The 25,494-nt window shown below is 40.3% G+C and overlaps 1 protein-coding gene across 3 annotated transcripts; it reads left to right on the top strand.

The window, feature by feature from the left end:
- Skil (SKI like proto-oncogene) lies at positions 1-25,494 on the top strand. Of its 3 annotated transcripts, XM_028763407.1 has the most exons (7): positions 1-48; positions 1,569-3,341; positions 17,144-17,241; positions 19,009-19,241; positions 22,711-22,940; positions 23,306-23,530; positions 24,412-25,494. In XM_028763407.1, exons 2-7 carry the CDS (start codon positions 2,253-2,255, stop codon positions 24,568-24,570), a joined length of 2,034 nt encoding a protein of 677 aa, XP_028619240.1. In that variant the 5' UTR covers positions 1-48; positions 1,569-2,252; the 3' UTR covers positions 24,571-25,494. The 3 variants fall into 3 exon arrangements, with proteins under 3 accessions (XP_028619240.1, XP_028619234.1, XP_028619249.1); XM_028763401.1 differs by lacking the exon at positions 1-48 and having other exon boundaries at positions 1,392-3,341; XM_028763416.1 differs by lacking the exon at positions 1-48 and having other exon boundaries at positions 1,393-3,341; positions 19,009-19,103.

The following is a 25,494-nucleotide window of genomic DNA, read 5'->3' as shown; positions in this document are numbered from 1 at the left end:
GCCGGCACAGCGAAGGCGGCGGGCGAGCGACGGCGACGGCGGGCACAGGTGCGGTCGCAGGTCGCGAGGGGACGTGAGGGGCGTGCGGCCTCTGGGGGCGCTGAGCTGGCGGCTGGGTTGATGGGGAAGCTCCAGAGCCCGTGGGGCTGCCCGGCCGCCGAGGGCCTGAGTGGGGCGTCCGGGATGCGTGGGGTCCCGGGCGGGGTCGCGGGCACAGGGCGCGCGGCGGGGGTCCCACGGGTGTACAGGCCTCGCGGATTCTGGGACCGGTCGGCTGGGAGGGGATGGCGGTGCACTTGACCCGAGCCGCCAGGACCCGGGAGACCTGGACACCGGTCATCGCCGCCATCCCCCGGCCGTCTGCGCTCGGCGGGGATGCCCCGGGCTGGCCCCAGCTCTGATCGTCCCGCGACGCGGGCTTCCGGACTTGGCGCCCAACCTGCCCGCGCCCCTCTGGGTGCCACGGCTCAGGGTGGGTCAAGGCGGGGGAGGCGCAGCCCTGGGGCACCGAGGTAACCCCGGAGAACTTCCCGCGGACCGGGTGCGTGGGGGATTTCCACCGGCGGCCCCCGCAGTGGGGCGATGTGGGGAGGGCACTTAGGGTGATCCAGTGGGGGTTGGGAGGACTCCTACTTCCTCTGCCCCCTCTCACCTCACCAGACGTCGGGAGTCCCCTGCTTCCCTGTCCTTCGGGTTGATGAGTGGGTGTCTCTGAGTGTGCGCAGGGCTGTGGGGGCGCCCCTGGTCTAGGTCATGCCTCCTGCCCTTTTCCTTGGCTCGCCTTGGCTGAGGTGTCCCTGTAGTGGCGAAAGTCACAGTACGGTGGCTAGGCTGCTTTCGTCCGTAATTCTCTGGGTTTGTGTTAACATAAATTGCTGCGAGTTTAGAAGCAAAGGTTTTTATTTATCGGCTTTTATTGAGTTTTCTCCAGGGAGGGAAGTGGATGAATACTCTTTTTCGCCACTCTGCCTCCATTTGCATTCTTTGTGAGGTCTGTCTGCCTTGTGCTTTTTGTCCCGGATTAGTCTTGCTCAAGGATGGAGATTTCCAGGCATGGAGTCTTACAGCTTTTGGCTTCCATTAAGCAAATTCGCTAACCTTTTAAAGGGAAAGTTTTTTTTTTTCATTTCAAAAAGATAGTATATATTGACTGGATGAATTAATCTACTTGAGACATAGTTACATATGGTAGGGTTTTTTTTGAGGGGGGGGAGGAGAGCAGAAGCTACTTTTTTTTTTCCTAAGGAGAAAGGATTACTTTTAAAATTTAAATGGTATGCATAGTTGAGAAAGCCTTTCGTGCTGAGTTTTGGTTATTCGTATTCTAAATTTGTGTACTCTGCCTTGTTTGGAGAGATATTATTCAATGCTCCTGTTACCACTGTCTGGACTGCTTCCTAGTTAGATAAAGTTCCTTTTAGATAACTGGTGTTAGGTTGGAAGAAACCACCCAAGTGTTACCTTTGGTAAAGCGAACTGAGTTTAAGATTAAGACACTGGTTTTTAACAGACCCTTTGGTCTCTGGAGCTAATTCAAATGTAACTCTCCCCACCCCTTTCTCTTCCAGATCAATTAAAAGAAGAATGAACTGTAATCCTTGAAGATAAACTGGGCAACTTTTTTTAATTTAGTATATATATATTTAATCACAAAAGTTCAGGTGGAGTCAGGCTCCTACTTGTGTGGAGATTTAGACAAGTCTTCAATTTGTCAGCACAGAGCAGCAGCAGACCACCATTTTCAGTGAAAGATACTTGCCTCTTCTTTTTTGGTGTTTTTGGCAAAAATTAAATCCATTGCATCATTGTAACTCATGTTTGGGTGTAGTTTCAGGATACAGTCATGGCATAAACTTTCCACATGCTTTGTTTAAAAACCAAAACCAACCAAACTCAACCATTACACCAAACTTTGGACTTCTTGCGTTGGCGTTGAGGAATTAGCTTTATTTTAATACAAATATCTGAAGTACTCAAGAAATCAAGAATTTTCTCAGAAGCGTGCTTATGATTATATTCTTTGTTATTAGAAGCAAATTGAGAAGTTTTGTAGCATTTTCAGTTATATCCTAAGGTACAGCTAAACCAAAACAGAGTTGTACAGTCTATTGAGTAAGAAAATTCATCCTTACAAACTAAACATTTCTAAGTGAGTCAGAAGTATTTGTATACATTACCCTTTTCTCTTCAAATTAGGAACTGAGAACAACATGCCAATTGCAGACTTAATCATTTAAAACGCCAGCGGGGCCATGGAAAACCTCCAGTCTAATTTCTCCTTAGTTCAGGGTTCCAATAAAAAGCAGAACGGGATGGAGGATGATGGTAGTCCTCCTATGAAAAAAATGATGACAGACATTCATGTCAGTGGGAAGACACTGACCAAGGTGAAGACGGAGCATTTGGATGACTACGGAGATGCATCCGTGGAGCCGGATGGCGAGCACGCTAAGCGAAACCGTACTTCTCTACCTGAGAGTTTAAATTTAAACCCCAGTCTGAAACACACATTGGCACAATTCCATCTAAGCAGTCAGAGCTCTTTGGGTGGACCAGCAGCGTTTTCTGCTCGATATTCCCAAGAAAGCATGTCACCAACGGTATTCCTGCCTCTTCCATCTCCTCAGGTTCTTCCTGGTCCTCTTCTCATTCCTTCTGATAGCTCTACAGAGCTCACTCAGACTGTTTTGGAAGGGGAGTCTATTTCTTGTTTTCAAGTTGGAGGAGAAAAGAGACTCTGTTTGCCCCAAGTCTTAAATTCTGTTCTCCGAGAATTTTCACTCCAGCAAATAAACACAGTATGTGATGAGCTATACATCTATTGTTCAAGGTGTACTTCAGACCAGCTTCACATCTTAAAGGTCTTAGGAATACTTCCATTCAATGCCCCATCCTGCGGGCTAATCACATTGACTGATGCACAAAGACTCTGTAATGCTCTACTTCGGCCACGAACTTTTCCTCAAAATGGTAGCATACTTCCTGCCAAAAGCTCTTTGGCCCAGTTAAAGGAAACTGGCAGTGCCTTTGAAGTGGAGCATGAATGCTTGGGCAAATGTCAGGGTCTCTTTGCACCTCAGTTTTATGTTCAGCCTGATGCTCCCTGTATCCAGTGTCTGGAGTGCTGTGGGATGTTTGCTCCTCAGACGTTTGTCATGCATTCACACAGATCCCCTGACAAGAGAACTTGCCATTGGGGCTTTGAGTCAGCCAAGTGGCACTGTTACCTTCATGTGAACCAAAAATACCTAGGGACACCTGAAGAAAAGAAACTGAAGATAATCTTAGAAGAAATGAAGGAGAAGTTTAGCATGCGAAATGGAAAGAGAATCCAGTCAAAGGCAAGTTTCTTTTTTTAAAGTAGTGATTTTGAATAGTAATGGTATCCTCATTCTGTGTATTATGAAGCTAATGCTTCAACTTGTTCATGTAACAACAAAACCCCCTTAGCGTCATGTTTGTCTGGTTTTAGCCATAATGTTTTCTGTGTAGTTTTTCATCTGAGAGAAATAGGATCATTCCCATTTTACAGGTAAGAGAATGAGCCTCCAGTTGAAAATGACTTTTCTAAAATTGCAGGCATTGTGAATTCTTTGGGCCAATCTCTTTCACACATCCTGCTTCTTGACTAAATCTGTTGCCTGGGACTAAGATAGTTCACACTTTAGTGCTGTGTTATCTCCATTTGCAAACTGGTCTGGTGGTAGGCTTAAAATTGCCTTTTGAAGCTATTCCAATGGTTTTTGATGTTTTTGTGCTTGGATTGAGGAGTGATCAATGTTCAGATCAAATTAAGACATTTATCTGACGAATTTGGTATTAGTAACCAAGACTGTTTATTTTTTTTTTATTTTTTATTTTTTTTTTAAAGATTTATTTGCTTTGTTTTTTTTAAACTTTATTTATTTATTTATTTATTTATTTATTTATTTATTATAAGTACACTGTAGCTGTCTTCAGACACCCCACAAGAGGGCATCAGATCTTATTGCAGATGGTTGTGAGCCACCATGTGGTTGCTGGGATTTGAACTCATGACCTCTGGAAGAGCATTCAGTGCTCTTAACCACTGAGCCATCTCACCAGCCCACCAAGACTGTTTATAATACAAAAGAAAGGAATGCTTTTGAAAAACTGTTACAGAGGCAGAATGAAGTTTATTTCAGTTTATTGAAATATTGCTATGACAAGCAATATTGCAGATCTGCAAAGAGATCTCAAAGCATTGCTCCTTCCACGGTGTTATCTGGTAGGTGAAGATAACGTCTTTGTCTTTATTCTAATGAAGATTTTGAATGCCTGGATGAAAGACAAAGGTTTGAAGTATTAAACCTTGATGTGGTTATTTTATATACTTTTCTATTTGATTTAAAATTAATATGTAATATACCTAGCACTGTTTAAAATGTATTGACCGTTACTCTAGAGATGTTTTTCATGTAAATTTTGTGCAATTAATTTTTAGAACAGAAGATGGGCCATGTTTTAAGAAAACTTAAAGTTTCCCATTCCCATTATTAGTTTTTCTTGCCTTTGAACTACCATTTATTCACTCACTCTTTCTTTCCTCCCTCCCTCCCTCCCTCCCTCCCTCCCCTTTTCCTTTCTTTTCTTTTCTTTTCTTTTCTTTCTTTCCTTTTTTGGTTTTTTGAGACAGGGTTTCTCTGTGTAGCCCTGGCTGTCCTGGAACTCACTCTGTAGACCAGGCTGGCCTCAAACTCATAAATCCGCCTGCCTCTGCCTCCCAAGTGCTGGGATTAAAGGCGTGTGCCACCACTGCCCGGCCAAACATTTTCTGCTTAACAGTAGAAACTTTATTAAGTAACTCAGGGTTGTTCACAGCAGTTTTAGGTAGGCTTAAATTATAATTTAATATTGGGTATTCTGCACTTAAGCTTTTGAGGGAACTAAAGTGTCTTCTGAGGCAGTAGTTTTCAGCAAAAGCGCAACATGGAGAGAACTAGACTTTTCCTTAGGACAGCTTGCTGCTTTCCTAAAAGTTATCACTGACATTCCTGGCCGGTGGCTACTAAGATAAGTTCTTCAGGTGCAGTGTGAACCGGTTTTAAGCAGGATTGAATTGATGCCTTATTTTAAAGTGAAAACCTTGCCTATATCTGTCTCTGTGCAGTGCCGGAGTCTTACTCAGAGATGATCTGTATACTCTGTCTGCTTCAGCTAATTGGAGCCACTATCCTTACATGTCTGACAGGGGCTCTATTAGTTGCCAGGGCTTCTTGCTCTGGTCCATTACTCTTGACAACATTCTTTGAATCACCTGTTCTGTGCTTGGGCGAAAACTCATCTGAGAAATATGCCCAGTTTGGTTTGAAAAGAAAAGTTCAGAGAGAGAATTGAAACTGTCCTTCTCTTGGGATACAGTAATACAGATGCATTTTTTATTTGATTTTGGGAAGATATGAGACCCCACTCCCTTCTTTTTCTCTTTCTCAGAGTTTGCTGGAGGTTTTGTGCTGTGTTGTTTCCAATTTTATGTGAATTGAAGGAAGTTAGAGAAATTCAAGAAAATTTCCAGCCTAATGTTTAGAAGAAAATTAGGATTTATTTAACACATACTTCAAAAGTGCTGTTACTGTACATTTTAACATTGAGAGGTAGTTTTAAAGGATCTGTGAGGGCAGTGAGGTAGACTATTTCCTCCTGTCAGGTGTGTGTGGGGTGTAGCTGGCAGCTGGTGGAGTGAGTTGAAGGTAGGCCTTCTGACTTTAAGACTAGAAATCTTGAAGCAGCAGAAGCTGCTTATTTGAAGGATAGTATTATTGCTTAGTTTAACACGATGGCTCTTAAATTCTTTATTGACTGCACAGAACTGAAGTATTTACAAGGGAAAGCAGGCTTGGGTTGGAGAAGATATTTTTCAGGGCATTTAGAGAGTCAGAATTTTAGTTGGTTGCCAGACAAACCAAATTGCTGAGGAAACTCATTTAAAAAAAAATCAAAGCAAACTTTTGTTTAACCCAAAGAATGTGCTGAATATTTTAACCTTCTAAATGAAGGAGATTATATTTAGTGTGACCAGTATAATTTGATATGTATGGTCTGTGTAGTTAAAATACTCGTTTTGGATTCAAATAAAAAGAAATTTGAAAATACAGGCATTTATTGGAAATGTAGCAACTATTTATTTATTTATTTATTTATTTATTTATTTTGGTTTTTCGAGACAGGGTTTCTCTGTGTAGCCCTGGCTGTCCTGGAACTCACTCTGTAGACCAGGCTGGCCTTGAACTTAGAAATCTGCCTGCCTCTGCCTCCCAAGTGCTGGGATTAAAGGCATGTGCCACCACTGCCCGGCTTATTTATTGTTTTTAAAAATAATTTATTCATATTTTGTACACATTGGTGTTTTGCCTGCATGTGAGTCTGTGAGGGTATTGGATCCTTTGGAACTAGAGTTACAGACAGTTGGGAGTTGCCATGTGGGTATTAGGAATTGGACTCAGGTCCTCTTGCAGCGCAGTCAGTGCTCTTACCAGCTGAGCCATCTCTCCAGCCCCTGTGGCAACTTATTATAAAGAACAGAAATTGTATCAGTAATGACCAACAAGCTATTTATTTGCATAGCTAATATATTTAATTTGCATAGTTAGCTATGTTTAGATTCTGGGAATAGGTGAGGTAAGGTTAAATGTTCTTAATGGAGAGCTCAGCATATTCTTGGTAGAAACTACAATGTTTTGGACCCTTTCTTAGGTCATCAGAAATATTCATGAAATATTCATGTAGCTCAGTTAGTTGAGAACTTGCCTAGCCTGCACAAAGTCCTGGGTTTGATTCCCTAGCACTGTGTAAACCATGGGTGGTAGTGTGTACCTGCAGTACTGTATTTGAGAAATTGAAGTAGGAGGGTCATCCTTGGCTACATAGGGAGATTGAGGGCTACATGGGATCTTATCTCAAAAAAGAAAACTGCATATAATTTTAGATATGCTTGGGTTACACAGTACAATGGGTATTTGTAGAGCCTTTAATGACAGTTTTTTTTAAATTAGTGTGCTTATTATTTAGAACAATGGTTGTTATGTTTTAGAATGCTCAATATGCAAAAATATTGTTATCCTAATTCTTTTTCACCTTATCAGTAGGTATTCAGCCAGATAAGAATCAGACCAACTGAATTTCTGCTTATAGAACAAGGCTAAGCAAGTACATCGTTGGCTGATAAGCCTGAAGGGTGATGTTTAAGATTATTTTCAATCGCATTAGAAAAGGTCATTTATACTTAGCTGATAAGAGAATGGTAGGTAATTCTTCACTGTAACACAGGACTGACAATTTCTAATTCACTGAGGGGAGAAGGATGAATGCTGGGATGGAGAGACGGCTCAGCACTGGTTGCTTCGCTGCCAAGGACTCAGCTTTGGTTCCTAGTACCCACATAGCAGCTCACACCCATCTGTAACTCCACTTCTAGGGGAATCTAAAGCCCTCTTCTGGCCTCTGAAGGCAGTAGGCACATAAATATATTCAAATAAACACTCATAAAGATCCTTAAAGAATGGGTGGTGTATGCTCTTAAAATTTATTAGAATTAAGATTTCTAACATTCAGATTTGTCTACTCAGTACAGTACAGTAGTGTAGTTTTACTCTATACAATTAAGGGAATATTGTTTTTTAGGTGATCTATGATGCAGATGTTCCTTAAGATAAACAGCGTAGAAATACTTTCTCCTAGTTGGTGGAGAACTTAGCTTATCTTGTGCTTGTTCCTCGATTGAGATTCAGTTCATGCTCCCCCTTCCCCAAAGAAACTAACCATTTCACTCCCTTTAGTTTTGCATTTTTGTTTCTGCAGTGGTCACTGGAACAATTGTACACATATTTCTCTTCTCTGGCAGGGTGCTACATTTGCTTCTTGTTAAATGATGTAAGCAAATACTGTTTTTAATATATGGTATTTATTTATTTTTTATTTTTTGAGTTCTCAGTTCAAATCCAAGGCTTTGCCCTTATTAGGCATGTGTTCTATTCAAGGATTCTGTGTAGCCCTGGGTGTCTTGGAACTCATTTTGTACACCAGGCTGGCCTCAGAGATCCACCTGCCTCTGTTTCTCAAGTGCTAGGATTAAAGGTGTGCCACACAGCCCAGCAGGTTTTTTGCTTCCTGTTTTTAAATTATGGCCTAACCTTTTATGTTTATAGCTTATATATGACAACTTAGTATAATTCGTCAAATGAGAGGATAGATGAGAAAGCATTTGGAAATGGAAAGTCTTCTGTAGAGATGTCAGATGGTATTGAATGATTACTGTAGTATTAATATGTACATGCAGATTCTTCTGCTACTTACATATGAAAGAGGTTTGTAATAAGAAACAGGAAACTGCCAGAACCCAAACGGGTGTGTTGACTGGTTCCCTTGAGGTGGAGCCCATTCCCACTCTGGTTGACATGCCCTTGAGGTTTCAGATAATAGAGTCCAGCGCAAACTTGTTTGAATTGGGTCAAAGTTCATTTGGTTTTCTTTGACAGTGTGTCTTAATAGGGAGTTTATGGTGACTGAGTCTTTAGCGTTTATTTATTTTTTTCTTCTTTTTTCTTTTGGTTTTCGAGACAGGGTTTCTCTGTGTAGCCTTGGCTGTCCTGGAACTCACTCTGTAGACCAGGCTGGCCTCGAACTCAGAAATCTGCCTGTCTCTGCCTCCCAAGTGCTGAGATTAAAGGCGTGCGCCACCACTGCCCGGCCTTTTTTTTTTTTTTAAAGATTTATTTATTTTATGCATATGAGTACATCACCATTGCTCTCTTCAGAGAGCACCAGAAGACCCCATTACAGATGGTTGTGAGCCAACATGTGGTTGCTAGGAATTGAACTCAGGACCTCTGGAAGAGCAGTTGGTGCTCTTAACCAACCACTGAGCTATCTCTCCAGCCCGGTATCAGTTCTTTTTCTCTTGAGTTCCTTTTCAGACTACAGTTTTGCATCTGTGTACTTTTTGTCTCATGTGGGACTCCATGAGAGAAGTAAGGCCTACAGAAAATGCTTGGGAAGATGCTCTTCCAGTTTCCCCAAGAACACTACTGTTCTAGCCCGTCACATACAGTCAGTGCCTTGGGGTTTTTAACTCTCTTCATAACCAGGTTGAGAAGGGTCAGAAGGACACATCTGTATATACAGAAAGCCTTAGATTTATACATGTTACGTTACATGTTAAACAAGATGACAGGTATTTCAGTGGAAATATGTTTAAGGCGTTGAGATTGCTCCTTTTTCTGCTTGGCTGCAGCTGGCAGGGTTATCTGAAGGAGCCTGAATTGGGGGATTACCTCAATCAGATTGGCCTGTGGCCTGTCTTGGGGCACTTTTTTTATTGCTAATTGATGTGGGAGGGCCACCCCTGGGCAGATGTTCCTGGTTTGTAGAAGCAAACAAACCATGAGTCAGCTTTCTTCCATGGTTTCTGCTTCAGTTCCTGCCTGAGTTGCCCTGACTGTCCTGACTTCACTTCTATGATGGACTCTGACTTGGAAGTAAAAGTCACATAAACCCTGTCTTTCCTCCCTAAGTTGTTTTTGGTCAGTGTTTTGTCACTGTGACTGAAAGCAAACTAGAGCACTGCTCAATTGTCTAAGGATGTGGCTCAGTGCCTGGATGCCTGACTGGTGTGTACTAGGCTCTGGACTTTGATTCTAAGCACTTGGAGGAAAAAGCAGCACATTGATGTTTGTAGTTCCTTATGTAAAGTTCATAGTATAAAATTTTATTTTCTTCTTTTCTTTAATTCCATAACAAGACTTTTATCAGGTCTTCATGTTACAAAGGGATAATTACTACCAACTTCACACGAAGCTTAAGATAACGACTGCATATTTATTATAAGAAGTGTAGCCTTTGCTTTCCACCAGGGCCTTCTGAGGTATGTGGGGAGGTTGGTCTTTTAGTGTGAGCAGCAGGCACTGATGTCACTCCCAGTGATCCACGGATCAGCTCTAGATACGTTAGTGCAAGGGCTTAGATCACTGTGTCTCCGTTTTGCATTAGGTTAGTTAATTCTCAGTAAACGTGGCATAACCTAAACCTGAAAAGCTCTTAAGTAGCTCTTTGCAACCTCATGACACTGTTTCATTTCAGTTGTTGACATGCTCATTCACAGTATGCTGGCCATGCTGAGGAAACCAGATACCGGCGGAGGGATTGGGTTTCTTTTAGAGAAAGTTGTTGGCAGCTATTGGGTAGGAGGTGCTTTGTGTATTCTGCAGCCATTTATTGACCACGTGAATATCTTAGTGTTACATATGCTAAAGAGACCCAGAGCCAGGGGTATCATTTCATACTAAAGGAGGTATTTCTTAAGCAATAATGTTGATGTTACCTAAGAGTGTCCTTGTAAAGTTACTGATTTGTGTCGAACCTGTTACATAATAGTGTGCATTATGTTTTAGTTCTCATGTAAGCATTCCATTAGACTGTTAAACTTGCCAACTGGCATACTGTCTTTGAACACAAGAATTTAAAAATGACTATTATTTGTAGCACTTTTGTTATTTGATGTGTGTGGGTGTTTGTCTGAATTATGTCTATACATCACTTGCTTGTCACTTGTCTGTATGCCTGGTGCCTGCAGAGAAATCAACAAGAGGCTATCATAGCTACCAAAACTGGAGTTTCAGATATTTCTGGGTTACCTTGTGGGTTTGGGAATCAAACCTGGTTCCTCTGCAAGAGATGACAGTCTTTTAACTACAGAGCCATCTTTCTATCCCCTATTTTTAGCATTTTTAAAGAATTGTTTATTATATATATATATATATGATTACACTGTAGCTGTCTTCAGACACACCAGAATAGGGCATTGAATAGGACACCCTATTACAGATGGCTGTGAGCCATCATTTGGTTGCTGGGAATTGAACTCAGGACCTCTGGAAGAGCAGTCAGTGCTCTTAACCACTGAGCCATGTCTCCAGCTCCTACTTTTAGCATTTTAAAAAATTCTGCTTTTAAAAGAGTTTTTTGAGGGAACAATAAGATGACAGGGGGTAAGGACATTCCCATCAATCCTGATGATGTGAGCTCAGTCCCCAGGATATCCATGGTGGAAGAAGAGAACTGTTTCACAAACATACATGTTCTCTCAACCACAGACAGACAGACAGACAGACAGACAGACAGACACACACACATTCAACTCATATGAATACATGCTCTCACACTCACTCTAAATGTAAAAACATTTTAAAAACTTTTAAAATGTCTTCATTTTAATTATTACTGAGAATTTGGAAGATTCACTAGCATGTTAAGACCTTGTCTCAGTTTTTTTTAGATAATAAGCATTTGTCACTACAAATTAAAGAGCATAATATTAATCTGATATTATAATTACAAAACAAGCATACCACTTAAAACCTAAGTTTATTCTTGAGTGTAAATCTATCACTCATGAGAACAACAGTGGGGCAGGTGGACATGCTTTTGTGTTTAAAGTGGTACCAAAAAGTCTTTTTAAAAAAGGAAGTCAAGTTCCCTAAACTGTGTCATTGTGAAACTGATTAGGATGCGTCACCCAAACTAATAGTTGCTTCTTAGAATATCTGATTATGTAAGGGCTGTGTGTTCCAGGTACCAGAGTTAAGACATAGACATGTAGGAAAACTTTAAAAATTTTCTCCTAAGGGTTATTTATTAAAAATAAACTTACTGTACATTTTGAAACCCTTTAATTTTTGTTTTCATGGATGTTAATTTGATGTTTAGTAGAAAAAGAACCTTTGGATTGAAATAATGTATCTGAAAATTTGCTTGTATGTGTGAAAGGGTGCCATCTGTTAATTTTGACGTAGATGATGGTGGTGCAGTCCAGCAGTAAGAGCATTTAAAGTAGTAAGCCTCTGCCTTTCGTGATGCCTTACTAAGTGATGTTCTTCTCCACTTGCCAAGAGAGAAAATGCATATTGTTTTAATGTTTGAGTACATGAAGGAGTAAATTGCCCCACACTGAGTGTAAGACAAAAGGCAGAAGATGCTCCCGTTGGGTATCTAATTTGTATTTCTGATCAGAAGCGTGAGCATGACTGCTATACCATTTAATTATATTCTTTTTCTAAAAACCTAATTTGTATGTTGACACAAATGCAGGCTTAGAAAAGAAAATCTGGCGTGATTGTTAATGTTTCATTTTGTAATATGTGCTTAATTGTTTTTAACATGTACTTAGGATAATTTGTTAGGAGTGTGTTTTATGGCTTACCACAGCATTTTAGGCAAAATGAACTTGCAGTTCTTTATTGGCATTGTGCAGTCCTTAGGATTTGCATTAATTTGTACATCTTAGAAAGTGCAACCAGGTGGTGCACACCTTTAATCCCAGCACTTGGGAGGCAGAGGCAGGCAGATTTCTGAGTTCGAGGCCAGCCTGGTCTACACAGAGAAACCCTGTCTCGAAAACCAAAAAACAACAAAAAAACAACAAAAAAAAAGAAAAGAAAAAAGAAAGTGCAACCAAACAGGTTCAGCTTCCCTTGTGCTTCATGGAGGAGAAAGATCCAAATGTGAGAGTGCCTTGAGTTTCTTGGTAGCCAGTAACCTTGTACCAGTTTCCCCTGCCTCTTTTGTCCTTTCCTGTTCTCACTATCCTGGTGCTGATGATTGAGCCTGCAGCCTCACATATGCTAGGCAAATGCCATTGCCACTCCTGGGCATTCAAAGTCACCCAACAAATACTGTGTGGTGCTAGGTACTGAGAATACAAAATACACAGGTTCTTAACCTTAGGTTAGTGTTGAGAGGCCAGATAGCCACTTACTTAGTGGTGTTGAATAGGGAATACAGACATTGGCTAGGGACAATATTAGGTAATTGTTAAAGGGAGTGTTCCAGCTAGCTTCAGTTGTCTGCTTGGCACAGTCCACAGTTGCCTGAGGAAACCTCAGTTGGGGCATTACCTAGATCAGATTGGCATTTTTTGATGGCTTATTGATGTAGAAGGGCTCACCCCATTGTAGGTATTATCAGCCGTATGTATCTTGGGCTATATAAGAAAGCTAGCTGAGCAGAAGCCAGGAGCAAGGCAGTAAACAGCCTAACTCCATGGGCATCTGCTTCAGTTTGCCTCAAGTGCCTGTCCTGACTTTCCATGCTGATGGACAGTTAGCTGGAAGTGTGAGTCACATAAGCCCTCCCCACCCCCCTGCCCCGAGTTGCTTTGGTCATGGTATTTATCGTAGCAACAGACAGCAAACTAGAACATGAAGTTTGCTCAGAACCTGTGGTCTGTGACTCTTTTAGTTGACAGATGTAAGAATAAGAAACAAAGAATAGAAACGGAGGAGGATGAATGCTTAAGATAAATAAATGCAGCTACTTAAGATGTTTCAAATGTAGAGAGATTGCTGAAATAAAGGCATAACCAAGCATGGCAGCTCAAGCCTGTAGTCTTAGTACTTGGGAGGCAAAGGCAGTTAGACCGCTTGAGTTCCTGGCCAGCCTGGTCTACACAATGAGACACTGCCTCATATTTTTAAAAAAGGGCATACTGTGCTTGTATTATGAAAAAAATGATCACATAAGTCAAAGTAGACTTTTGAAATGAATTTAATGATTAAAATCATATTTCAAGTCAAAGTTTTGAAAAATTCTTGCAAACTGTTCTGAAGATTTCAGATTCTAGGCTCTATACTAGGAAAGCCTTTTTAATGTGTGGTTCAGTGTAGTGATTTTAACTTTAAAGTTTGAAATGATTTATTGGACATTATAGCTGGACTTGTTTAAGATATAAGACCAATTAAAGAATTTTGTTTTTTTATGTGAGTTTTACCAAATCATTTTACTTAATTCAAGATAATCGTAGACTCCCTGGATTATTAATTTACTGATGTTTCTCAACATGCTGTCTACCAAATGGAGTTAAGTTACCCTTGAGCATCACAATTTTAAAGAAGTCAGGTTTTTGAGGAAAAAATACACCATTTGTGTCTTTTAAAATTTTTTATATTTTTCTGTGTATGACTGTTTTGCTTGCTTGTATATATGTGTATATACTACTTATGTGCTTGGTACTCTTAGAGATCAAAAGAGGATGTTTGATCCCCTAGAATTGGAGTTACAGATGGTTATGAGCCTCCATGTGGGTGCTGGGAATTGAATCAGCATCCTCCGCAAGAGCGCCAGTGCTCTTTTTTTTTTTTTTTTTTTTTTTGGTTTTTCGAGACAGGGTTTCTCTGTGTAGCCCTGGCTGTCCTGGAACTCACGCTGTAGACCAGGCTAGCCTCGAACTCTCGAACTCAGAAATCCGCCTGCCTCTGCCTCCCAAGTGCTGGGATTAAAGGCGTGCGCCACCACCGCCCGGCTGCGCCAGTGCTCTTAACTGCTGAACCACCCCTTCAGATCCCTGAAATTGTAAATATTTAAAGCGAGTTTAAGTGTTTCAAATAAGTTTAGCTCTAAATAGTACTCAGAATATAGCTAGATGATGTCATCTAGACTCAAGACTTAAGCACCAGTTACCATAGTAACTCAAAGTACTGGGTTAGTCATACACAATTGAAGTGTAGTATATGACTTGCTCTGGCCTATGCTGATACTGATACCCTCAGATTGTCTTTTGGTGGTATACTGTAATTCTTCTCTCTCAGGTTATCAGTGGTCTATGAACATTTATCAGTTAGTATTTATTGCTAGAAGTCAGTTCTTTTTAGTCTGCTGTAGGCCGAGAACCTGTGAACAACTGATTGCTTTACTTTGTAAGTAAGTTGAGTTTGCCCAGATTCTGAATAGTACATCAGAATTGCGGTACTTTCTTGAATCTTAACGAATATTTTATCAGCTTTGTGGATTTTTGTTTTTTCAAAAAAAATAACCTACTCACATAGAAGTCTTCAGTGAATAACCCATTCTTTTTTGTTTTGTTTGAAACAGAGTTTCTCTGAGTAGCCCTGGGTTTCCTGGAACTCAGTCTGTAGACCAGGATGGCCTTGAGCTCAGAGAGATCCCCCTACCTCTGCCTCCTGAGTGCTGGGATCAAATGCATGCACTGTGCACTACCACTGCTGGTGTGCTCTTGCTTGCGTTCGCACCCTCTCTCCCTTTTCTGCTCTCTCCCTCTCTTGCTCTCTCTCACTTTTGATAATCAACTCTTAAACCATTTAAAGCATTTTTGTGGTGGCTCAATAGTTAATTGGTTGCTCTTCTTAGAGGATTCCCACCACCCATAAGGTGGCTTCTAACCATTTGTAGCTCCAGTTCCAGGGGATCTTATGTCCCCTTCTGGCTGCCACACGCACATGATCCACAGATATACATGTAAGCAAAAACATTTATACATGTAAAATAAACATAAAGATTAATTTATGAAAATACTTTTTTTCCCTATAATTTTGTAGTCTTATTTGTATTTCAAATTCCTCATCCAGTAATTCTTAGAAAACATATAGATCTCCCAGTAACACAGATTACCATGTTTTCATTTTTAAAATTTTCTAAATATTAAAAATTACATTTATTTATTGGGGGAAGCATGTGCTACAACATATATGTTGAGGTCAGAGGAGAACTTATAAGAGTTACTTCTCTTTCCGCTGTGTCGTTTCCAGAGAGTGAAGTCTGGTTATACAGCTCAGCGTCAAGTGTTTAACGTGTGACACCAGTGTCTAATGTGTGGGCCATCTCATCCAACATTGCTTTTCAGTTTTCTTTTTAAAAACCTTTTCCTGGCAATAAAGTCACATTTGGATAGTGAAGTTGTGTAAAGTTTTCTCTAGGAGTTGTTCCTTCTGTTTTTGTCTTTTTGTTTGTTGGTTGGTTGGTTGTTTTCTGGCACTGGGCTGCTTATCTGATCTCTCCAAGCTTTCTTTATTTACACTGGTTTTCTTCATTAGCAGTATGTCCCCAGTCCTGGGCCATTTTGAGTTGATTGTTCTTCTAGTAAGAACTGCATGTCATCCTTCCTTTCTGCTCCTTCCTGACCTGGAATATTGGGATGTGTAAGCCAGCTTCCCCAATTCTTAGTATTTGGTGACCATCCCCTGTATGCAGGACTTCTTAAATGTGTAGTGCTGGAGGTTGAGTTCAGGGCCTGACTGGCGTAAGCCGCTGGCCTAGCCAGGCAAGTACTCTGCACTGGGCTGTACCCACAGTTCTATGTGTTCATTCAGCTTGTTAGTCTCCATCTCCCCGGATTGGAGCCTCTCAGAGGCAAGAGGTCAGAGACTAGCGGGTGTCCTGTTAGGTGATCGTCCTTTGACCCACTCTGGGACCTGTGGACATCACATGCGTCTCTGCTGTCTGCCTTCATTTGGCGCCTTCAGCTCCACCTTCACTTCTGTCGGGGACCCATGTGCCCTATTTTTCCTCATGATCAGGGGAGTGACTGTTATGAAAATATGTGAGGAGGACAAAATATAAACCAGACCAAGATGAGGAAGCTGCTAGAACCGTAGGTAAATTCGTTCTTTTAGTTTGTTCTAATCTATGAGCAGAGATAATGACCACTGCTTAATGGAAGGTGCATTTATTAGAGTTAATCAGACTGTAAAATTCTCAGCCAGTAATACTTATGAAATCACCAGTTATCATTCCCCTGTTCCTTTATTTATAGGTACTTAAAAAACAGCTTTTAATATTTATGAGGAATATGGTTTACTAATTCTTATTAGCAAGCACAGTAGTTTCACATTTAATTGGCCAGAGTACTTACTGCTGTAGAATGGTATCTAGTCAAAATTTTAGTTATGTGCTGTGGCTACGGGGTAGAGGTAAGTTGATTGTGGCAAAAAGAGTAAAAGGTTCTCAATGCTGTGTATTTTCAGGGTTGTGTTATTTTATTTGAAATTGGTTTCCAAGGTATGAAATTGTTTCTGGTAAACCATGCCGTTTGAATGTGTGTATTGAAAGTTGTGACCAGATAGTAGCAGTTGTTAAGTTTCAAGGAATGAGACATAGCACTGTTGGAGAGCTCTTAGTAGAAGATGAGCCTTAAGGATGTGACACTTGTTCATCAAGCACCATCAAGTGAACAGAAGATTAGCCACAGGAGCTGGCTGTGAAGCCCAGTGGTTAGAGTGTTTGCATAACATGGCCAAGGCCTTGGATTTAGTCCCTAGGTTCTATGTCTTGAACCATACTCAACAAATAGAAATCATCTTTTTTCCTCAATAACGTTCCTTTCTATGTACTTCTACAGACAGATACACCATCAGGAATGGAATTGCCATCCTGGTATCCTGTTATAAAACAGGAAGGTGACCATGTTCCTCAAACGCATTCATTTTTACACCCCAGGTGAGTGAGCGTTCATTCAGCTGCTTGTCCAGTGGTGGTTGCTTTAGTTGGTTTGTCTGTCTGTTCATTATCTGTACCTTCCAGGTACAATTCTGGGGAATAAGACTTAAGTCCCTTACCTTTAGGTTTTCCTTGTTAACTAATTACCTTTGAAGATTCAGAATTGTTTTAGGCAAGAACGCTGGGGTTGTACGCACCTTTTTGTGTGTGCATATATAAAATTGCTATCTTGAAGTAGAAATTGAATCAATTTGTTTTATTTACCTTTAAGAGGTAAATTGACTCTTCAAAAGAGTTGAATGTGTTACTTTGCTTTTTGTTTTGTTTTTTTGTTTGAAACCAGTTTTCATTAGGTAAACCTGGCTGGTCTCCTTATGTAGCCCAGGTTGGCCTCAGATTCACAGAGGTCTACTTGCCTCTACCTCTTGAGTGCTGAGATTAAAGGTGTGTACCCCCTGCATAGTAATTTTACAAACAATTGGTTTTGAAACTTGGAGATTTTATAATAACCACATCCTTCACAATCAAGAGTTTATATATTTCAATAAAAATCCTAGTTGTCAGTCTGAACCTTAAAATTCAAACAATCACCATCATACAGTTAATAAGTCTTCTGGGCACTATTAAATCCATGAAAGATTATGTAACTTTAATTAGAATACCAAGTGTTCAGAGATAAAGAGTAGTAACATAGGTATCCTACAAACAGAATGTAGGACATCTGACTCTTCTGCTGCACTTGAGACGCTTTTCCTTCTGCTGGGTCATCTTGGATGTGAGGGCCTGTACCTGGAATTACTGTCACTGGTTACGCTGTGTTCCGTTGATACCCTGGGAGGTCTGCTTCCCCACCCCTTTAAAGGAAATCGGATGAGGAATAGGAAGGAATTAGGAAAAAAGAAATTGAGATGTAAAAGGAGATGAAAGTGTAGGGCAGGGTTAGATAGGGGGCCATCTCTTTTCTTGGAAGGTTACTTAGATTATAGATTATAAATCAAACTATGTTAACTATCTCAAGTTTGTTATGTAAGACTTATGTAGATAACTCAATAAGCTCAAAGTTATGTGAGCTTTTGAGAAAAATCAGTAGTTATCCTTTTAGTTTTAATTTTGTAGAGTTTACTATTACTATTTTATTAATAATTTTAAGAGATCATTTATAGATTTTGATGTAAGGATTGTTATAATATTCCCAGAACCTGTTCTCTCTCTGAGGTATCTAAGGTCCCTAGGACCTCACCAATATCAGCAAACCTCACCAACGGAGCTGCTGAGAAGCTCCAGAACTTCATGCCTGGAGTTATTTGTGTTTTGAGAAAGAGTCTTACTATATATATAGCCCAGGGAGAGAGGTCTGGAATTCCCTTTGTTGCCCAGGCTAACTTTGAATATGTGGCAGTCCTCCTGTTTAAGCATCCTACCTTCTAGGATTATAAATGTGAGGTATCATACCCGGTGTTTCATGCTTTCATGGGCAGGAGATTTTGAGGAAAGAGGAAGAGACTTTTGTTTTCTTTTTTTTTTTCTTTCTTTCTTTTTTTTTTTTTTTTTAGTGTTTTGAAATTACTCTCAAAATAACAAGAATTCCTCAGTTTGCTGTCCTTAAGTACTGACTTTCTTTTCTAAGAAATCTTTTCTATGGCCTGTATCCTTTGTATTTTATATTGGTTATTCTAGTAGCTGAGAACTGAGATTCTAGAACAATGTTGTCTTAATTCATATTTCAGTATGACGTAATGAGTGTTTTGTTTTTCCTTTCTGTCCCAGCTACTACTTGTACATGTGTGACAAAGTGGTCGCACCGAATGTGTCGCTCACGTCTGCTGCATCCCAGTCTAAAGAGGTCACCAAGGCAGAGACAAGTAAGTCCATCTCCAGACAGTCAGGAAAGCCTCATGGTAGTAGTAAGCATGAGAAAACAGTGTCTTACCCAGACGTCTCACTCGAGGAGCAGGAGAAAATGGATTTAAAAACCAGTAGAGAATTATACAGTCGTTTAGGTAAGTATTCGGAAGATACATTTTAAAAATCAGCTAGTTAAGAAACACATTTGCTCAGTATTTTAAAAGCTTTTTATATTTAAGGTAATTTCCCCCATATAACCACCGATTTTACTTTAAAACAGTTCTGACTTTGAAAACTCAAGGTGAGTTCTTTGCCCCTCAGTTGTGAGCTTTATAGAATGGTGACAGCCTGTGGAGGGTGACGAGAGGATGGGGAACAGCTTCAATGCAGTGATAACGTCACTTGACTTTCCCTTCCTCTTGTTGGTAGAATGCCTTATGTTTGCTATTTTCTTGTCCTGTGAGTGGAGATGCCACTTACCTGACGTTAAGTATATTTAACATTGGACTTGTGGTTCAGGAGGTATAGAATGGGACAGCTTACACAGTAAAGCAAGGTTGGGACAGACAGATGACACTGGTGCAGGTGCTGGCTGGTACTTCAGAGAAAACCTACATGTTTCCTATGCCTTCTAAAATGCGTAGACCATAGGGGAGATGTGCATGAAGGTACGGCCCTGGTCCATTGTGCATTGCAGCTAAGCCTTGCTCAGTGCCCTGCAGGTGAAGGAATTTAGCTTCCCTGTGGGTGTCCGTCCATCCATCCTGCTGTCTCCTATCTTCATACAGTGTGACAGCTTCCTGTACTCAAGTTGTTTTTGCTATGACTCAGTTTCCTCTGAATTGAGTTATGATAGTAGTGATTCCTATATTATTATAACATATCTGAATTCTGTTTGGCTTTTAATTAAGTTGGTTTTTTTTTTTTTTTTTTTTTTTTTTGATTTTTCTGTGTAGCCCTGGCTGTCCTGGAACTCACTCTGTAGACCAGGCTAGCCTCGAACTCTCGAACTCAGAAATCCACCTGCCTCTGCCTCCCAAGTGCTGGGATTAAAGGCGTGCACCACCACTGCCCGGCTAATTAAGTTTTTTTAATGATTAAAAAGTAATGTAAGGGATTGGAGAGGTGGTTCAGTGGTTAAGGGCACTTGTTGCTCTTTGTGAGGACCTGGGTTTGATTCTTAGCACCTACATGGTGGCTCACAATTTACCTGTTAACTCTAGTTTCAGGGGACTTAGTTTCTTCTTCTGACCACTGCTGGTACTACATATATGTACACATGATACACAGTATACACACAGGCAAAACACAGCTAACAGACACTAAGTCTAAAAAACTAAGTGAGGTACATTTGACCTACCATAGAACTTCAAAGCGTACAGTTTGTTTGTCTTTAGTGTAACCACCATGTCATGAAAAACATCACAGCTGTTTAACCCTAGAGCATTGTCATGGCGCCTATACAGATCCCTGCCATCCTCTAGCCATCAGCCCATCTTCTTCCCCTTTAGCTCCTTGACTATGTGTGGTCTTTATGGATATGCCTATTCTGGACAGTTTAGATAAAAAGAAGGACATTATGTGGTTTTGAGGTCTGGCTTTTATTAGGCATGTTTTTTCTCCACTGTGTTTCTGGTAGGAACAATTATTTATTTATTTATTTATTTATTTTGGAGAAAGAACTTAATGTGTTTCCTTTGGCTATATGTGTTTTGTTTAACCCCTCTTCAGGCAGTAGATGGTTTGCATTGTGTCCTTGTGTAGTTATTATGAAGAATACTGTCAACTTGTATGCAAGTTGTAGTGTGGACTTACATTTTTAGTTCTTGTTGGTAAATAGTGGTAAAGTGTGTTGGGCTGTATAACTGCTAACGTTTTGAGAGACTGTTATACTGTTCCATAGTAGGTACACAGTTGTGAATTTCTCAGCAGTGCATGAAGGTCTCAGTGTCTGCACACTGTGTCAACATTGGACCTGCCTGGTCTGAGTACAGTCATTGCAGTGGTTATGGTCATGTCTTGAATGATTTGGGCTTGTAATTTTCTAACGACTGATAAAGTTGACTATGTTTGTATGGTTTTCTGGACATTGGATATTTTGTTTGAAGAAGAAGCCCAATTCACAACCTGTGCTTGTTTTTAAGTTGCGTTGTCTCTTTTTGTTGAGTTCTAGGAGTTCTCTTTATGATTGATCCTTATTAGACAGAGGGTTTGCCAGTCTCACCACACTTCCCTTGCTCCTTTCTGTTAGACAGGTGGCAGTCTGTATCCAGCTCAGTTTGTCTGTTTAGTTTGCTTTCTTAGCTCAGGTGTCTTACCTGTGAACAATTGTGTACTCCCAAGACCAGAGAGATTTATATGGCTTCAGCTTTTACAGTTAAGTCTTTGATCTTGTATTTAGGTCATTTTGAATTAACATTTATATTAATAGAAGGACTTTTACTTCTTTGTTTGTTTGCATCTTAGTATTGCTGCTCATTTGTTGAAAAGATTGTTCCTCCCTGATTGAATTGTCTTGGCACCATAATAGCAGCAATTGAAAGTTATTGAGACAAGATCCTTGTTGGCAGCCCAGGCTGGTCTTGAGTTTGACCTACATCAGGCTCCTGGGTGCTGGAATCACAAGGTGTATCTTACCTACCACTCCTGGCTTGGATTCTGAAATTTTTTGTTAATTTTTAAAGTTAGCATTAAGTTAGTTAAGCAAAACAATAGGCTTTGTTACCATATTTTCATACATACATATCCATATACTTTGCTCTAAAAATAGGTAATGCTTTACAAGTTTGCATGGTTTCCTTGCTCAGGCCATGTAGAATTGTGACTCACTGCACTTGTAGCATATGTCTATTGAAGTGAGCACTTGGACTCTGTTCCTTTTTGCTTATTTAAATGTCTAGTCTTCAGTCCTCATCACAGTTTTGATTGTGTGTATGTACGATGTGTTTGTGTACATGTATATGCATACATGTGTGTGGGGTTCCGTGTGTAGGTTAGAGGACAACACTGGGTGTTGTCTCCACCTCCCATCTTGAGACATAGTCTTTTTGTCATTTGTCTCCTAAGCTTCAGGGATTCAACTGTATCTGCATTTATTTTGCCTTAGGAAGGCTGGGGTTACAAATGTGTGCTACTGCATATAGCTTTACAAGTGTTCTGGGGGTTCAAACTCAGGTCTTCACACTGATGTAGCAAGCATGATCAGCCCCACATTGGGATTTCTGTAGCTTGTAGGAAGATTTGAAGTTGGGGGTGTGAGTCTTTCCAACTTTATTTCTCTTTTTCTAGGTTGTTTTAGGTATTTTGAATTCCTCACATTTCATTGTGAATCTTAGAATGAACTAGTTAGTTTCTGCAAAACTCGGAGCTGGGGTTTTGCTGTGGATTACATTACATAGATTAAGTCTTTAGTCCATGGGGTGCCACTTCCTGGCTTCATGTGTTAGTGTCATTTGTAATTGTCATCTTGCACTACATTTGTAAATTTTCTTCCCTAAGTATTTTATTGCTATTGATTGATTTATAAATGTAACTTTTTTAAAAAATAAATTACTTATGGATTGTTCCAGTGACTTTTTACCAGTGATATTAATACTTCCCTCCCCCCATTTTTTTTTTTTTAAGATTCATCGATCTCAAATAATTCTACAAGTAAAAAGAAATCTGAGTCTACTGTTTGCAACTTAGTACGAGACGTCAGCAAGTGTGATTCTGAGGCTTCCTCTCCACTTCTGGTCAGAGATGTTACTTGTGAAGACGACAAGGGAAAGATCATGGAAGATGTGATGAGAACCTATGTAAGACAGCAGGAGAAGCTGAACTCGATTCTGCAGAAGAAGCAGCAGCTGCAGATGGTAAGCTGTCCTGAGCAGTAGCCATTGTTCTCTCTGTGATTTTTCTCTGAGACAGGGTTTCTCTGTGTAGCTCTGGCTGTCCTGGAACTCACAGAGATCCACCTGCCTTTGCCTCCTGAGTGCTGGGATTAAAGGTGTGCACCACCACTGCCCAGCTGGAAATAGTCATTGTTAAGATACCTTTTCATAGTAAGAAAGTCAGAGTACTGCAGATGGCCTCAGAGCTGTTCTGTTTTATACTAAGAAGCAGTTCTTCAAGACAGTTGCTTCTCTATTGACATGATAGCACAGCTGAACTTAAGATACCTTGTGACTTATTTTTTCCTAATGGGATAGAAGTAAAGAATTATCACTTTATGTTACAGGAAGTGGAGATGCTGAGCAGTTCAAAGGCGATGAAGGAGCTCACTGAAGAGCAGCAGAATCTACAGAAAGAGCTTGAGTCTTTGCAGAATGAACATGCTCAGAGGATGGAGGAATTTTATATTGAACAGAGAGACTTAGAGAAAAAGTTGGAGCAGGTGATGAAGCAGAAATGCACCTGTGATTCAAACTTAGAGAAAGACAAAGAGGCTGAATATGCAGCCCAGGTGAGTATGGCAGTCTGTAGCATGGGCTAGACCTTACTGTCAAGGCGTTACTTTTGTCAAGTCAGGCTAGGTTTCAGGATAGGAAATTGTTTTAAGCACAGCTTTTATTCACTAAGGTAGTGTATTCTCTTTCTTTCCCCTCTTCTTCCCCCCTTTATTCTGTTTTCATTATTGGAGTTTGTGGAGAGCATATCACTGTATAGTTGAAATGAGAGCTCTGTCTGTCTCCCAAGTGCTGGGATTAAAAGTGTGTGCCACCACACCTGGCTCCATAAAAGTTTTTAACCTTTATTATTTTCACTTTTAATTGATATTCTGTGATTTAGTTATCTAAGTTACTAATGTCTAGTACTCCGTGTATAAAATTTCGCATCTTTTTGGGCTAGGGATTGTAGCTGATTGGTAAAGCGCCTGCTTCACGTGCATAGGACCCTGCGTTGAGTCTCTAGCACCATAGAAATGAATAAGCAAGTAAAGAGAATCTAACTTTTCATTATTTTGATAGAGTAAGATGAGCTTTTGTTCCAAGTTAGCAAACAAACTATTGCCTACTCTGTTTGGAAGTGGAGGCAAACATAAGTAAGGCTGTGTTATATCCTCACAAGTATGGGGAAGATGAGCACAGGAACATAGCAGCGGTGGCGTGCCAGAGCGACGCCATGAGCCTTTGTGAGAGCACCCACATGCTCCTTTCTCTTGACACTCCTAGTCCTCCAGTCCACTGTCAGTTGTCACAAGTATGAGGTGTTCCAAGATATGCAGGAAAACGGTTCATTTTGTAAAAAAGCAGGTGACGGTTTGTTTCATAACCATGGTAGGATGATTTAAGTGGGGAAAAAGTGAAAGTGATGGAAACTAACATAGTCTTTTAAATCACACAGCTGGCAGAACTGAGGCAAAGGCTAGACCATGCTGAGGCAGACAGGCAAGAACTCCAAGATGAACTCAGACAGGAGCGAGAGGCGAGACAGAAGCTCGAGATGATGATAAAGGAGCTGAAGTTGCAGATCGTGAAATCGTCAAAAAGCTCCAAGGAATAGGAGCTGAAGAAGAGACGTACCTGGATTTGGGTGGCAGGTCTTCATGTTTGTCGCTTGCTTTGAAAATTGAATTCTAACATCTTATTTGCATGAAGGTAGCTAGGTATTCTGTTTGTTTGTAGGGCAGCAAAAGTGAAGAATATATATTAATACAAATTTTTCCATTTCCAAATGAATGAAAATGTATGCTTCTTTGTACTTTTTCCAGTCAGCTTGGTAATATTAACCTATGTAATTTGAACCTGTAGTTAGTCAGTCTACCTGTATTTCTAAGAGTTACATACTTTCCAAAGCTGCATTATGTGGTGGAAAGTACCGGTGTCAATTTTGTTATGCATTATTTTAGGCTCGACTTTAGATATAGAGGTAACGTTTATGATACAAAGCTACTCACTCTGTAGCCTTCTCATTGCAGAATCTCGGGACTTTTATACACTGAGCCTGTTGTTACTTTTGTTCAGGTTGTAGAATGAGTTTCTCCTGGTTTCCTCCTAGAGGAATTGTACTGATGAAATGATAGTACCACTTCCCCAACATACAGTGGGGGGCAAGGAAGCACGCTTTGCTGTGCCCTGATGCTGCACACAAGAAGCAGTTGTAATTTGTCTTTCTGTTTAAGAGTGACTATATCTAGATATGTATGTGTGTGAAACTTCAGAAAATTAAAATGATTTCTGAACTTTTCCTGTTAATAGTGGTGTGAAAGTAGTCATTCGTGTTCACGAGGAAAATGGATTCCACTGATGTACGTTGGTCCCTATGTAACTCATAATCCTCTTGTACAGTTTTTATATGTAGTCTTAAGAAGGTCTTATGAAATTTATATAATGGCTTTTTTCTTTTAAATTGTAAAATACTAAATATCTTGAAGGTTATTTTGGACTTTTGTATGTTAAATGTTATCTTAAAACTTGCACAAATGGA

The sequence above is a fragment of the Grammomys surdaster genome, unplaced genomic scaffold, assembly GCF_004785775.1.
Source record: "Grammomys surdaster isolate TR1022 unplaced genomic scaffold, NIH_TR_1.0 62, whole genome shotgun sequence".
NCBI classification, from domain to species: domain Eukaryota; kingdom Metazoa; phylum Chordata; class Mammalia; order Rodentia; family Muridae; genus Grammomys; species Grammomys surdaster.
Note: the sequence above shows the minus strand (reverse complement) of the source record. Positions and strands in the feature narration are given on the sequence as shown.

What these genes read in the sequence shown, in the direction of transcription:
- Skil (XM_028763407.1), top strand. Translation starts at nt 2,253, where the DNA reads ATGGAAAACCTCCAGTCTAATTTCTCCTTAGTTCAGGGTTCCAATAAA. An exon ending in CATTCATTTTTACACCCCAG is followed by an intron (nt 17,242 to 19,008) that starts GTGAGTGAGCGT and finishes TTTCTGTCCCAG; the next exon opens with CTACTACTTGTACATGTGTG. An exon ending in AGGCTGAATATGCAGCCCAG is followed by an intron (nt 23,531 to 24,411) that starts GTGAGTATGGCA and finishes TAAATCACACAG; the next exon opens with CTGGCAGAACTGAGGCAAAG.